The sequence below is a fragment of the Triticum dicoccoides genome, chromosome 4A (assembly GCF_002162155.2).
Source record: "Triticum dicoccoides isolate Atlit2015 ecotype Zavitan chromosome 4A, WEW_v2.0, whole genome shotgun sequence".
In the NCBI taxonomy this organism is placed as follows: domain Eukaryota; kingdom Viridiplantae; phylum Streptophyta; class Magnoliopsida; order Poales; family Poaceae; genus Triticum; species Triticum dicoccoides.
Window position 1 is genome coordinate 115,144,293 of NC_041386.1, and position 16,506 is coordinate 115,160,798.

General features: G+C 44.4%; 1 protein-coding gene across 1 annotated transcript; it reads right to left on the minus strand.

The window, feature by feature from the left end:
• Positions 1–107: 107 nt before the first annotated feature.
• Positions 108–9,143, minus strand: LOC119285312 (ABC transporter B family member 6-like). The gene is made up of 11 exons (XM_037564547.1): positions 8,303–9,143; positions 6,098–6,152; positions 5,846–6,021; positions 5,546–5,746; positions 5,076–5,335; positions 4,685–4,995; positions 4,305–4,525; positions 3,886–4,226; positions 2,732–3,519; positions 2,383–2,624; positions 108–1,706 (listed from the first exon to the last, which is right to left on the minus strand). Exons 1-11 carry the CDS (start codon positions 8,705–8,707, stop codon positions 477–479), a joined length of 4,230 nt encoding a protein of 1,409 aa, XP_037420444.1. The 5' UTR covers positions 8,708–9,143; the 3' UTR covers positions 108–476.
• Positions 9,144–16,506: the final 7,363 nt, after the last annotated feature.

Genomic DNA, 16,506 nt, shown 5'->3' on the forward strand with positions numbered 1-16,506 from the left:
AGGGCTGCCCTGGTTTCCACAGGGGGTAATCGACACACAGACTGTTGAATGAACAAACGACAATCCACACGATCATCGCTAAACAGGCGTAATCAAATCACCAGGAATTCAACCTATTAAGAAGACTTTTCTTTACACACACCTGAATCATCAAATCGGCGCATTACAAAGGCGAAATGAATCGAGTGCGCAGAGCCTCCAAAAGAATGTTTGCAACTCATATATTACAAACAATTACAATGCCCTCCCACCAAACTTGCTACCTATTTCCAGGATAAAAGCTCCCTACAGATTCAACACAACTAGTCATCTCAATCTCCAGTCGAAAATTTTGTCAAGACCAGGCCACCCTTCTGCGCATTCGGAACATCGCCAGCAGCCCCAACCGTGGAGCTACGCGTCTGGACAGAGAGCGACAGGGGAACTTGGTCATGCCCTAACATAATTTACACCTAACAAACCCAACATTAATTACATTAGCCTAGCCGATGCTGGCGAAGGCCCTTGCCAAAATGGGGCTGCATCAATCTAACATAGAGACCGTTCAGGTCCATCAGAGAGTCATGTGTGCCCTGCTCAACTATCCTACCACCATTTAGGACAACAATGTTATCCACATGCTTCATCATCGCTGCCCTGTGCGCTATCAGGACCGTTGTCTTGTTCCCCATGACCAATGTGTCAAGAGCTTCCTGTACCACTCTACTTGATTCAGACTCGATCGCAGAGCTGGCCTCGTCCAACAACAATATCGGCGCATTCTTCAAAACCACTCTAGCAATGGCAATACGTTGCTTCTGCCCAGGTGTCAGATCAACCCCTCGCATTCCCACATGAGTGTCATAGCCATGTGGCAAGCTACTAATGAAATGATGAGCATTTGCTATCCTTGCAGCTTCCTTCATCTCAGCCTCCGTTGCGTTGTGCCTTGCATAGATAATGTTCTCCCTTATTGTTGTCGAGAAAATGACGGGTTCTTGTTGAATTAGGCCCATGTGGCTTCGTAACCATCTCAGGTTGAACGATTTCAGATCTCGGCCATCCAGCAGAACTTGGCCAGACATTGGGTCATAAAATCTCTCAATTAACGAAATGATAGTGCTCTTCCCGGATCCTGAAACACCTACCACTGCAACTGTTTGCCCACCGCTTACCTTAAGATTGAAATTGCTCAGCACAAAGATTTCTGGACGAACTGGATAGGAGAAATCAACATTCTTGAATTCAATGCTCCCATAGACATTGGGTGGTTTCAGGCCAGTGTTGTCATCAGGATCAATCTTTGGCTCTCGGTCAATAATTTCAAACACTGAAGTGAGAGACTTCCGCCGCTTAAGTATGTATGGGGCAAGTCCAAAGGGCTCCACCAATGCAAATGATGCAAACGAGAATAGAATGTACTGTTTTAGCCCCGTGGCTATTGTCAGGCGCTGCTTGTCCACTGAGGTGGCAATGTACCACAGAAGGAGGGCGTTGCAGGCAAAAAGAAGAAACTGCGAGAAACCAAAACCGAAGCCTATAGCCAACCCATGCACAAGACTTTGCTTCAGTATCTTACCAAGGTGTAATTTGTAGAGTTCCATTATCTTGTCTCCAGCACAAAAAGCAACAACGGTGTAAATGTTACGGACTGCATCCTCAAGTACTAATGAAGCCTTTCTATGCATCTCCTGGATTCCTTTTGAGAAGCCAGCAAGCCATAATTTCTGTAAAATGGTTTATCATATCAATTTAGAACATGCCTATTTGCACCAGTTCTAACATAAAATACACAGTATCAAGTTACTGAATGCCAAATTGTGAAAGATATGCATGCAGTTCAAGATTAGTGTTGCAAATTTCAGTGTTTAACAGATCAGGCAATTAAATAATTATACGGACACTGTATTATTAGGGAATACCAAATATGTGGCTATAGAAAGAGAGTGCAGATCGTGTTGATTATTGACAGGAGAGGCCATTTGTAACACGATCAAAAATATTTCTGAAGTTTGAAATGTCACTGACCCTTAACAGATAATAAAGATCATATTTGCAAGGTGGTATATACTAGAGCCACATGTTCAAGTGACAATTTCCAAACCATGTGAGTTTGCTTTCTTAGACTTGACTTGTATGGGTCCCTTTTTATGTTTTAACATCCACAAGGTAATATAAAAATAACCTAGGCAACACTTGAATCAACCCCAGTATTTTGTTTCCGAAAAGGCCCTGTGTGATATATTTAAGGGTTTTCGGTCCGAACTCTCGGTATACACAAAAATGCTCAATGGTCTCGCCAACAGACACCACAACTTCTGTTAACATGCCAAAATATGCTACTCCGTTTCAGACTTTTGAGGTGATAATATAACAGACCAAAAAACCTTCAGGCTGTATTACCTGTGCAATGGCAGAGATAACAAGAACAGGTAAAGTTGCAAGTGCAACAAGCGCCACACGCCATCCCAACAACATTCCAATGAGAAGAGCTACAGAAACCGCAGCAGTGTCTTGTATGAATATGGAAAGACGGTTACTGAATGCAGCACGGACAAATGTAGCATCGTTTGCCAGGCGCATGGATAGTGTATCAGCACTATTCTCCTCTTTGTCAAACCATCCAGCCTCATTGCGCAGCATTGCTGTGAAAGAACTAATTAGTGTGGAATTCTAGAAGATCAAATCTAACTTCACGATTGCAGCAGACTAAAAAAAACAGCTCATATGTATAAAGGCACAGATAGCATACCGGAGAACATCATTCTTCTTATACGTTCAGTCATCTTCTCCCCCATAATTCCAAAATAGAAATGTTGCAACCAGTTGACCAGCACTGTAATAACACCCATTCCTACTATGAATAAACACCACCTGTTCACTTCATGGTGCATGTCACTAACTTCTATTTGATAATATGCCGACACTGTAAGTGCTATTGTGTAAGCAAGCAGTGGATTGAATGAGCCAAATATAGCAGCACCAATTGTGCCTAAGAGAGCATAAGGCCATTCAGCAATGCTAAGTGCTGCCAGTCTCCAAAATGATGGTGGCTTGTGATGTTGCAATTCATCAGGTTCACTCTGTTCGGAACTTGTATCATCACGTTCACTCTGTGGTCTACTAAAAGTTTGTGAATGTGAACGCTCATTTTTTGGATCAGAAGTCAAAAGAGGAGATATAGGCGAGTCAGGTCCTGCATTCTTTGAAGATTGCCGTTGTATGGGATGGATGTCAACCTTCGGAAGGTTGGGCAATTCCATTTCAAAACTGTCATGTCTCTTGATGGACGGTGCTCTTTCAGTTGCAACTAAAGGTATTCCATTATCTGTAGTTTGTTCTGGAGGTGGGCTTCGATCCTTTGGTGAATCATGGGAATTTCTGGTGGTGTCTGATCGCCAAAACTGAAGCATGCCATGTGTTCTTTGAAGAGAAGGTGATTTTGCCATCTTAGGAGAGGATGATTCTTGAAAATTTTGGCTGATTGGTGGATCCTCAAATTGGAGTGACTTGCGCTCCCTACTATTCTTGGTTGGCATCCTGAGAAAGATTGACAAAGTAAATAGAGTAGCTCTGGTAAAATAATAGTGCAAATCTAGCACAGCTGGAACAACGTAAGAACAACCAGGTTAATCGCTATTTCTTCAGCACAGTAGCTGGATGCTCACAGCATTAAGGCGTATTTTGGAAATTAGCAAATAAACAAGTACTCCCTCTGTAAAGAAATATAAGAGCGTTTAGTATCAAATTATCCAGGACTGGACAGAGTTTTATTTCTTATAATTGTGCCAGCTAGGTCCCAGACACAGAACCCTTGGTTAGTCTAGACTGAAAAACAATGTGATACTAAATCTAAACTAATGCAAACTCAGTCTTACCAGGAATTGTCCAGAAAAAACAGCTTACCTCTTAGGAAGTTTTGTTGCTTCCTCACATCTCAAAAGCTCAGCATAAAGGCCATCCAAGTTTAGCAATTCATCATGTGTCCCCATTTCAACAAGATGTCCCTCCTCCATTACAGCTATGTAATCAGCATGTTTAATGAGGCTAAGGCGCCTAGCTATTATAATGGTCGACCTTCCCAGCATGAGAACATCTAATGCTCCTTGCACAGCCTTTTCAGCTTCAAAATCAAGTCCTCCCGTGACTTCGTCAAGTAAGAGAATTGATGGACTCGAAAGCACAGCACGAGCGATAGAAATTTTGATCTTCTGTTCATCAGTCAACGCCAAACCAGCTCGACCAACCTAGGGAGGTAAATAAAATCAGAATGATAACAAAATGGACTGGAGCATCCATGCCTAATTATTTGGCACTACCATTACCTGTGTTTCATATCCCTTTTCGAGTGAACTGATGAACCCATGAGCATGTGCTGTCTTGGCTGCTTCTTCTATCTGATCAAAGGTAGCAAATCTTCCATAAGCAATGTTTTCGCGGATGCTCAAACTCAGCAGTGCAGGTTCTTGTGTAACCAGACCAATTTGGCTTCTTAACCATTCTACTTTCAAATTCTTGATATTTTCCCCATCCAGCAGGACTTCCCCTGAAAACGTAAAAAGAGCTGTCTTAGCAAATGGGGAAACTTTTTTTTTCAAGAAAACGCTAAGGACCTTCGTGATTTCATTGAAAAGAAAGAGAGAACAAGCCTCCTAGGAGGTGAGAAACTTGGAGATGAAAATCAGATGCTTCTCAATGATGTTACCTAACGTTGGATCGTAGAACCTCTCCATTAGAGGAATTATGCTGCTTTTCCCTGAGCCATTTCTACCAACAAGTGCAACAGTTTTTCTGGCTGGTACACTGAGAAAGAAACCACTTAAAATTGGAATTTCAGGACGTGAGAGATAACTGAAATACACGTTTCTGAATTCGATGTTCCCCTGCACTTGGGGTATAGTGGTCCCTTCCAGATTGGTGCTTGAAGTTGAACGACTTATCATCTCATATAGTCTATAAGCAGCAATTCGCCCTTGCTCAAATGAATAGAAGTTTGTAGCTGCTTGGTTCAGACCACTAAAAAACAGGAAAATATATTAGGTAAAGACACTCTTGATGGAGGGAAACAGGGGAATGTATAGGATTATGTTGCTTACAGGCCACTCAAAATTACTGCAAATAAAGCTACCACAACTTGACCACCATCAGCTTTCCCACGAGAAATTAGGTGTCTTCCAACCCAGAGTTGCAAAGCACAGGAACAGATGGCCAGTCCATAGGTAAATCCAAGGCCAATTCCTTGGACTAGACTTATCAAAATTCCATATCTTAGAGTTGCTTGAAGTGAGGTAGCATAGGAGTACTTTGCAAGAGTTTCATTGGTAAAAGCATATAGCGTCCTGATGTATGAGGTGGCCTGCACATCCACATGTTTTTGTCAAGTAAAATCGGAACCGATTATATTTGGCATATTATTTGTACATGCTAAAAGAATATAGTGCAATGCACAATACAAAGAGTGGAGAAATATCTGATCTGGGAAATAGTGTTCTCAATGTTAAAAGGTGGATATTTGTAAACAAATGCGCAAGAAATGGACAGCATGGCGAAGTTCACAGGGTGAAACCTGTTCAGCAATACTAGCCGCTTCGGCATATGCATCTTGAATGTTCTCAGCCAGTCTATGGAGAAATATGTTAGATATTCCGCCTGCAGCTACAATCAAGGGTCCAGTGGCAAGAGTTAGGAGTGCTATTTGCCAACAATTGAGCAGGCCAACAATGAGACCGCCGACGAATGTGGCCATATTGTGTATGTAGTTGCCTACCTACAAAAGCACTGAGTTGTTAGAACAGACCAAAACGATCAAAGTTCATGCTGCAAACATACTCATACAGCAGTCAAAGCATATTCACTCTGAACTTACTTTCTCACTAATTGCGGACTGAATCAGCAATACGTCACTCAGAACTTGACTAACTATATCACCATTGTTTCCATATGTATCAAAGAAGCTCATGTCTTGATTTAGCAAGACCTGGACATATTTTGATCTGATGACAGCAGTTTGCCGTTCCCCGGTGAGAATCCAGCATGATACCTCTGGAGAATCAAAAATTACATTAGGTACATACACATGCTGAGCGAGAAAATATTTAAACGAAGGCTCTTAACTTACCTATCCATCCTGCAACAAAAACACCAGCAGCTATGTAGATGATATACAGAGCATGCTGCAAATGAAACAGCATAAGATGTGAAGATTGTAAGAAAAAAAGGTATATGGATTGGGCAGTAGAATGCATTGAATAGAAGTGCTAAAACATGTGCATATACTTGCACTCCTTTAGATTAAAATAGATTATTTAGTTAATACTCCCTCCGTTCGGAATTACTTGTCGCAAAAATGGATGTATCTAGATGTATTTTAGTTCTAGATACATCCATTTCCGAGACAAGTAATTCCGAACGGAGGGACTAGTTGATTGTTTTAGGTACAGAAAGAATATATTGCTAATCTAGTATAGTACTCCCTCCGTCCGGAATTACTTGTCGCAGAAATGGATGTATCTAGACATATATTAGTTCTAGATACATCCATTTTTATCCATTTCTGCAACAAGTAATTCAGGACGGAGGGAGTAATTAATTAATTGAATTTTGGAAATTGAGTTCATTTATTGGAAAAGAATCGATCCTTCTCTTCTCAACTCGAGCCATTCGCTGAGGTTGGAAATTTAATAATGAATAAATCTTAAGCTAACTAGTTTAGTCGTCTTTTTCAAACTTTTACTTTCGGCACCTCTCCTCTAGTGTAGCCGAGACCTTGAAGGGGAACACAGACAAGAAGACTTCCACATCATAACCTCCTTTCTCGGTTGACTGCCTGGACTTCAAGAAACTAGACTCACTGGAAAAACTTATTTCACAATGATAACTATCTTTCAAACAGGACCACTGCTTAATCTTTCAAACAGGACTACTGCTTAAAGCCTAACAAGACCCACCACGACTGGCTCACTTGTTTAAAGGACTAATGAAAACACGTTGAACTAGCTAAAAGGGCATAGGCCAACAGTGAAACTCAACAAAACTGACTCCAATACAGATATTGAGGTGAGACTACAAGCTACCACCTCACCCTGCTCACTTGCTTCTCACATAGGGATCCCCAGTGGCCAGCAGGAAGAAACTTCATGTCATCTTCTTCTATGGTTATGATCAACACTTCTTCACATGCTCCCACTATTTTCATCAGTCACCAATTAAAAGAGCAAAAAAAGCCGCTTTTTGTGGGCATCCTGCCCGATCAAGGAAAGACAAATTTGGTACAAATGTGATAAATCTTCACCATACGCACAACTTGAAGTATACAGAACTAAACTAATGGCATTCCATTTGCACTATGTACAAGCACCAATTCACCAATATGAGACCTAACAGGACCAGCCACAATGTGTTCAGTTTTGTATATCCCGAGCTTGTCAGCAAAGCTAAAACAATACTCCCTCCGTTCCGAATTACTTGTCACAGGTATGGATGTATCTAGATGTATTTTAGTTCTAGATACATCCATTTCTCCGACGAGTAATTTGGAACGGAGGGAGTACAACTCAATCCAATAGGCAACCTCAGGCCCTGCCATGCTGCAATCCTCTAAGTCTGCTAGACAAACAGCACAATAAATCAACCCTGCCTAAGATATTGCAACACCCAAATTCCAGAATACACCGCAACACATACCTGCATGACCAAAAAAAAAGCCAGGCGCTAGGCGCTGGGCGCTGGGCAATCGCAAAACGCCTAGCGCTTAATGTGCGCTTTGGTCAGAAAAGCGCATAAGTGCACAAAACCCGAACCTGCCCTCCAGACGCAATCAGCCAATCACCCACAAGGCCACAACTAAAAGCCAAGGAGACATATCACATCATCAAGCAAACCGCCGACTTAGAATATGCATAATTTCATGGCAAAATTTGCATCCAAAAGTTCCAAATGCACTGATTCTAGATGATATGTAACCTGAGTCATAAATATAACTGCTACGCACAAAATTTTGCAGTGTGACGAACAATTTTCAGCTGGTAAATCTTCCAAGAGCTGGTTATCAATATTGTGTAAGTGACCTAACAGCACACGGCAAAATTAAGTATGAGCTGGTTTAGGGTTTACATGTACTGAGAATAGCACACAAATAAGTAAGAAATGTAGAGTATACCAGCCCCCATAAGTATAGCAAGCGCAAAAAGTACAAAAAAAAAACTTCCCAGCCCCAATAATAGCAAAATTAAAGAATAACAAATTTGGCTCCAGCAATAAATATCAGGTAGCAGATCCTGTCATGCGTGCAATTAAGAGACGAGCATCCGAAGCATCAGCTTACCTGCTTGAATTGGTTGAGCAGCTCGTCGCTACGGCCGTGGAGAGCAGACTGAATCCGTTCAGAGTCGAGCAAATTCAAGGACCTCCCAAAGTAGTGCAGGTAGACGACGAGTGCGGCGCCGTGGGCGGCGGCAGCGAGCGCGCCAGCGGCCATGAGCGCCCAGTCGAGGCCGTCGGCGAACTCGAACAGCCTCCAGAAGGAGACCGCGGCGGGAGGGGGCTCGACCTCGTCCTCCTCCACATCCTCGTCGTCGGCGCCTTCCCCCTCCCTGACCCCGACGCCAGCATCCCCCGACGGCCCGTCCCCGTACGGCGACGGGGACTCCGGCGGCTCCGAGACCTCGGACACCGGCGTGAGCGGCTGCACGTGCGGCGAAGCCCAGCCGAAGAGCCCGCTGGGCACCATCTCCTCCGCGGAACCGCTAGAGAAGCCGACGACGCCGTGCAGAGCCCTAGGATTGGGGTGAGCTCATAACAGCAGCTTAGCTCGGCGAGGGGGAACGGCGAGCGTCGGCGGCGGCGGCGACAAGGTCTCCTCCCGAAGCAGCCGCCTCCGATTAGATTAACCTCCCAGAGACCGATACTACCGCACAAGAAAAGAAAGGGGCCTTCCCTTTTAAAATCTACTCGGTGGCACACGGCAACGCGAGAGAAGGCGTCGAGGAGACCCGGTCAGAGGAATTCGGCCGCGCCTCCCACGCAACGAGCAAAACCCTCCGACTCCGGCCAGCGGCTGCCCGTCGCCGGCGAGGAGGCGGTCGCGGTCGCGGTCGTGTGGTGGGATTATTCTGGTGCGCGGAGTCAGTGCGGGCAGGGGAGCGGAAGGAGGGAGGGAGGGAGGCGTGTGCGCTTGACTGATTGCGGTGTGATGGGCGGGGGCCCACGTGTCGGTGGCCTTTGCGCCGGAGGGGTAGGTGCAAAGCAAGCTGGCGGCGAGGACCGCCGGGCCCAGATGGCGGCGTGGGGAGCCGGGCCGGGCCCCCGGGTCTCGCGCGTACGGCGGGGGGTGGGGGACGCGCTGCAGCGACAGCGGTGGAGGTGGCTGGAATTTCTCGGGGGTGTTAAAACTAGGCGGGCGGGGATTGGTGCGGAAAGGTCTCGTGGGCATCGAAGCTGGCGGGGCCCGTGGGACCGGCGGAATGAGCTGTGCTGTTTCGGCCTCGGCTTTCCCTTGGCTTTGCTAGGGGCACGCACGCCAGTGCGGAGCTGGACGCGCCGTGGCTGCTTCATGCGCCGCTACGGACTGGCTTGTTGCTCATGGAATTGCTTCACGTCCCTTTTCCTAGTAAATGTCTTGTACCCGCGTGTGAGATGTGTTGGTATGGGACAATATTCCCATGAATGCTCTTGTATGTGCACCAAATAGTACTCCCCCCCGGCAGATGTCCACCACAAGGGTCCGTACGGAGCCGTCCCCTTCCTCCGTGTGTGACCGACGATGTCGACCCCGAGCTCTTGGCCATGGTTGCCGCCGTGGTCATCTCTGCCTGCACTTTGGGTTTCGTCTTCTTAGCTTACTTCATCTTCTTCAATTGACTAGTTCTTTCTCGCAAGCACATGTGGTCGTCATCTTCCATGGGGACAAGCGGGGGATTGGGGGGAGGGGGGGGGGGTTGATTTGGGGACGAGCGGGTCGAGAAGATACCAAGAAGGCAAGTTGAAAAGAGAGGTACATGCACACATGATAGATGGAGTTGTTAATTCATCATTGCACTGTAATCTGATAATCAGGAGCATAAATCGGATGGTTTGGGGAGGGGAAATGCTAGTGCACTGGCTAACATGGGAAAAGGAGCAAAAGTTATGCGCGTACCATGAAAAACGGAGAGAGTAAGCGCTTTTCTAGTTACTTCAAGAGAAGTGATCGTTTATAAACTCCATTATTATCATTGGCATTTTTCAACGCAAATGTTTATTACCATTGTGGGTACTTATGCAACTATTATCACCAACATAATGTAATGGCGTTGGTAGTTCAAATCTGTCTGGTGATTTGTGATGAATAGGTTTTATTAAATTTCACGATCTAGATATTTTTTTCTTAAACTATTAATCGTTTTACATAACTACATTTATTCAGAATTTGTGACAGTGCTATACTTAGATTTAATTTTGCAAAAATAAATGCATTGTAATACAACTGGTGTATAACATGTATACATGTCATATGTTCAGTCGTTAGTTTCATGAAGTTTGTTGACAGTGCTATATTTATATTTAATTTTGCAAAAAGAAATGCATTGTAATACATGTTATACATGTCATATTTCCCGTAGTTAGTTTCATGAAGTTTGTTGATTCTTTGTTGTATATAGTTTAGTGAATTCTTTAGAGCTATTTGATATTTTTTTTAGCAGGAGAGCTATTTGGTTCTAATAGAGTGCACCAACCGTGTTGTCCTTCGCTCACCTTTTTTTTGTGTGATTTTCTCTCATTTTTGTTGTCCTTCGCGATACATGAGAATTAAACTATCCAGCTGTACATAAAACAGGCGACTCACCCTGTGGTTGAGTTGGTTAGGTGGACAGTGGTATCCCCAACCCACCAGGGTTCAAATCCTGGTGCTCGCATTATTCCTGGATTTATTTCAGGATTTTCGGCGATGCGCTTTCAGTGGAAGGAGACGTTCCCGTCGACGACGAGGCGCCTACGGTGACTTCGTAAATCTCAAGATGATATGCCGGCTCAGTTTCTCGGAGGTGCTCATAGGGGTGGGGTGTGCGTGTGCGCGTTCATAGGGATGAGTGTATGCGCATGTATATGAGCGCTTGTGTCTGTACTGATGCTTAAAAAAAACTGTACATAAAACAGCATCACAATCTAGTTAAATCCACCCGTACCCCGCAACACAGGGTGGCATAGTATAGTACTCCGGTTAGTAATTTGTTGAGTGGCCCTAGTATTATTGACACTCCACGTCGTCTAGCCAGCTCTTGCTGACTGCAGGCAGCGCCAGATAGCAACGGTCATTGACAACTCAGGCAAGGCATGGTTTTGCAAGCTAATGATTCCATCGTTTGGTGTGGTTTCCTTTCTAGATTCTGGAACCCATCTTGGACCATCCTTCTGGAAGTGTGCTACGAGCACTCATGCTACGGATGCTTCTGGATCTCACCTTTCGGGTATGTGTGTCGCACGAACACAGTCTATCGCTTGGATATTTTAACTCCCGATGAAGCTAGAGCGGACATTTGGCAAGCTAAATGCCAAGGTTTTCTATATGGCCAAATATGCTGCGATTAGCCCTCCGACATCGGACATGCAATAGAGTAGTAGCACATATCCGGTAGCTATTCCCTGTGTAATACTTCGTCTGTCTTAAAATAAGTGTCTTAACTTTAGTACAACTCTGTACTAACTTCAGTACAAAGTTCGGACACTTATTTTGGAACGGGAGAGTAAAATGTTAGATGTTTTTATACCGACAATTCATCTGGGCCAATAGTCGTTTCGTGCCGACATACGAGACGCTCGATAGGATACTCATGAATACCGAATGGGAGTTAAAATTTTCTATGGTAACCGTGCGGACCCTAGAGCGTATCGAGGCACTACCGGATCATGCACCATCATTCTTGGTTCTAAATCTACAAGCCCATCTGCTGGCCACCCTTTCAAGTTTGAATTGGGATGGCTGCACCGAGAAGGCTTTGCAGACAAAATTAAGAAAGTATGGGAGAGGCCTGCCGTTGATCATACACCTATTCAGAGATGGAACTTTAAAATAAGGGTCATAAGGCAGTACATCTCTGGATGGACGAAACACACCAATGGGTCGTACAAAAAAGAAAAGCAACGCCTCTCAACTATTATTGACGACCTCGATAAAATCGCAGAAACTCGCATCTTGTCTCAACAAGAGATTGAATTGAAAAATCAATCCAATAAGAAGATTGCACGTCTTCTGCGTGAAGAGGAAATCAAATATTACCAAAGATCCAAAGCCGATTTCATCTTGAAGGGAGACAATAATACACCATATTTCCAGTAGGTCGCCAACGGCCGGCATTGGAAGAAGTGTATTTTTAGTCTCCAACAAGATGAGGGGAGGATCGGAGGTCAGGCAGAGCTCAAAAGTTATATCACTAAATACTACAAATCTCTTTTCGGAGCGCCGGATGAAGGGAATTTCATCCTCGACGAGACCCGAAAAGATGATATTTCACAGGTCACGGCAGAAGAGAACGATATCCTCACGACACCTTTCTCTGAAGAGGAGGTAAGCGTTGTAGTATTCCAAATGGAACATAGCAAAACTCTTGGTCCTGATGGCTTCCCCGTAGAATTCTATCAGAATTTCTGGGATGTCATCAAGACCGACCTTTTGGAGTTGTTCAATTGTCCTTATGCCGGCCAACTTGAACTATTCAGGCTTAATTTGGATGAGATTGTTTTGTTGCCGAAAATTAAGGAGGCTGAGCGGATTCAGCAATATAGACCCATATGTCTCCTTAATGTCAGCTTCAAGATTTTCAATAAAGTGGCTACTAATAGGTTCAACACGGTTGGTGATCATGTCGTATGGCCATATCAAACAATATTCATGCAAGAAAGAAATATACTCGAGGGAGTAGTAATTCTACATGAGACCGTTCACGAGATGCATCGAAAAGACATGAGTGGGGTAGTTTAAAATTTTGACTTTGAAAAGGCTTATGACAAGGTCAAATGGTCATTCCTTGAACTGGCCCGGAGAATGAAAGGATTCTTCGATAAATGGTGCGAGTGGATCCAAAATTTTGTTAGTTGAGGTAGTCTAGCCATCAAGGTCAATGATGATGTAGGCCATTACTTTCAGACAAAAAAAGGACAACGCCATGGTGACCCCATGTCTCCAATGTTATCTAACATTGTTGCTGACACGTTGGCTATTCTAATTGATCATGTCAAGTAGGACGATCAGATTGCAGTAGTGCCACACCTTGTGGATGGAACATGACCTGGACAAGGCTCAAAACCTGAAACTATTGCTTTCAGCATTTGAGCAAATGTCAGGCCTTAAAATTAACTTTCATAAAAGTGAACTCTACTACTTTGGAGAAGCCAGTGAGGCGGCAGCCGATTACGCTGACCTGTTTGGGCGTGCGGAAGGGCAATTCCCAATTAAATATTTAGGAATACCGATTCATTATCTGCATCTCACAAATGCAGAATGAAAACATGTAGAAGAGCGCTTAGAGAAACGATTGAGCAGTTGGAAAGGAAAGTTGCTCCTTCTTGGAGGCCGGCTAGTCTTGATCAATTTTATTCTCACAAATATGGTTCTCTATATGTTTTTTTAAATCCCCAAAAGAGGTCTTGCAAAGGGTGGATTGTTTTAGATCTAGACTTTTTTGGCAAGGAGACAGTGAAAAGAAAAGGTACATGCTGGTCAAATGGAGCGTGGTACATGCTTAGCATTCAAGAATGATGCATTACTTAGTAAATGATTGTTCAAACTACTTACTGAGGATGGCATTTGGTAAACCTTCCTGCGCAATAAGTATCTAGACCAAAAGGTTGTGTCTCGGGCCTATTAGAAACCTGGTGACTCGCACTTTTGGGTTGGTCTGATGACGGTAAAAAACATCTTTTACGTTTTGGATCATTTGCGATAAATGACGGGTTGGAAATTCGTTTCTGGGAGGACAATTGGCTAGGAAATGCCAACCTCCGAGAACATTATCCTGCTTTATACCACATTGTTCGCAGTAAGAATGATACTCTTGCATAGGTCCTCAGTTCATCCCCGTCGAATATTTCTTTCACGCGGGATTTGATCGGCCCCAGTCATATGCCATGGCAAAAAAATTGTGCAGATTGGATTCGATTAACCTGGCATAAGAGCGGGATGTGTTCTGTTGGAACCTCGCTACATTTGGGTCCTTCACAGTCGACTCTTTGTACCATGTGCTCGCGCATTGAGAGGTCCCGGTGGATAATAACAAAAAAATTGGAAGTCGAAGATTCCATTAAAATTTAGAATATTCATGTGGTATCTTCTGAGGCGAGTTGTGGTAACCAAATACAACCTTGCTTGTCGCAATTGGCAAGGAAGTAAGAAGTGTAGCTTTTGTACTCACAATGAGACAATCAAACACCTCTTTTTACAGTGCAAGCTTGCGTCTTCTATATGGTCAATCATCCAAATAGCGTCCAATTTATATCTGCCCACAAGTGTTGCCAGTATTTTTGGTCATTGGTTGGACGGTATTTTAAATAGGTTCAAAACGTTATTGAGGGTGGGAGCGTATGCCTTATTGTGCTCGCTTTGCCTATGTAGAACTGAAGGAAATATGACCTAGAGGCAATAATAAAGTTGTTATTTATATTTCCTTATATCATGATAAATGTTTATTATTCATGCTAGAATTGTATTAACCGGAAACTTAGTACATGTGTGAATACATAGACAAACAGAGTGTCACTAGTTTGCCTCTACTTGACTAGCTCGTTGAATCAATGATGGTTATGTTTCCTAACCATAGACATGAGTTGTCATTTCATTAACGGGATCACATCATTAGAGAATGATGTGATTGACTTGACCCATCCGTTAGCTTAGCACGATGATCGTTTAGTTTGTTGCTATTGCTTTCTCCATAACTTATACATGTTCCTATGACTATGAGATCATGCAACTCCCGAATACCAGAGGAACACTTTGTGTGCTACCAAACATCACAACGTAACTGGGTGATTATAAAGGTGCTCTACAGGTGTCTCCGATGGTGTTTTGAGTTGGCATAGATCGAGATTAGGATTTGTCACTCCGATTGTCGGAGAGGTATCTCTGGGCCCTCTCGGTAATGTACATCACTATAATCCTTGCCAGCAATGTAGCTAATGAGTTAGTTATGGGATGTAGCATTACAGAACTAGTAAATAGACTTGTCGGTAACGAGATTGAACTAGGTATTGAGATACCGACGATCAAATCTCGGGCAAGTAACATACTGATGACAAAGGGAACAACGTATATCGTTATGCGGTTTGACCGATAAAGATCTTCGTAGAATATGTAGGAACCAATATGAGCATCTAGGTTCCGCTATTGGTAATTGACCGGAGACGTGTCTCGGTCATGTCTACATAGTTCTCGAACCCGTAGGGTCCGCACGCTTAACGTTCAGTGACGATCATATTATGAGTTTATGTGTTTTGATGTACCGAAGGTAGTTCGGAGTCCCGGATATGATCACGGACATGACGAGGAGTCTCTAAATTGTCAAGACATAAAGATCAATATATTGGACGACTATATTTGGACATCATAATGGTTCCGAGTGAGATCGGGCATTTACCGATGTACCGAGAGGTTACCGAAACCCCCCGGGAGGTATATGGGCCTTATTGGGCCATAGTGGGAGAGAGGAGAAGGGAGCAAAGGAGCCCCCCCCCCAAGCCCAATCCGAATTGGGAAGGGGGCTGGCCCCCTTTCCTTCATCCTTCCTCCCCCTTCCTTCTCTCCTAATCCAACTAGGGAAGGGGGGAATCCTACTCCCGGCTAGAGTAGGACTCCCCTTGGGGCGCGCCTAGGAGGCCGGCTCCCTCCCCCCTCCGCTCCTTTATATACGGGGGAGGGGGCACCCCATAGACACACAAGTTGATCATTGATCTCTTAGCCGTGTGCAGTGCCCCCTTCCACCATAGTCCACCTCAGTCATATCATAGCGGTGCTTAGACGAAGCCCTATTCCGGTAGCATCATCATCACTGTCATCATGTCGTCGTGTTGACGAAGCTCTCCCTCGACACTCTACTAGATCGTGAGTTCGTGGGACGTCACCGAGCTGAACGTGTGCAGATCACGGAGGTGTCGTACCTTCGGTGCTAGGATCGGTCGATCATGAAGACGTACGACTACATCAACCGCGTTGCCATAACGCTTCCGCTTATGGTCTACGAGGGTACGTAGACAACACTCTTCCCTCTCGTTGCTATGCATCACCATGATCTTGCGTGTGCGTAGGAATTTTTTTGAAATTACTGCGTTCCCCAACAGTGGCATCCGAGCCAGGTCTATGCGTAGATGTTATATGCACGAGTAGAACACAAAGGAGTTGTGGGTATGGGTATATGCACATTGCTTGCCGTCACTAGTTGATTCTTGATTCGGCGGTATTGTTGGATGAAGCGGCCCAGACCGACATTACGCTTACGCTTACGCGAGACTGGTTCTACCGACGTGCTTCGCACACAGGTGGCTAATGGGTGTCTGTTTCTC

Coding starts and splice junctions, on each gene's coding strand:
- LOC119285312 (XM_037564547.1), bottom strand. CDS start 8,707: ATGGTGCCCAGCGGGCTCTTCGGCTGGGCTTCGCCGCACGTGCAGCCG. Junction 6,022..6,097: donor TTTTGTTGCAGGATGGATAG/GTAAGTTAAGAG, acceptor TTGATTCTCCAG/AGGTATCATGCTGGATTCTC. Junction 5,747..5,845: donor AGTCCGCAATTAGTGAGAAA/GTAAGTTCAGAG, acceptor GTGCTTTTGTAG/GTAGGCAACTACATACACAA.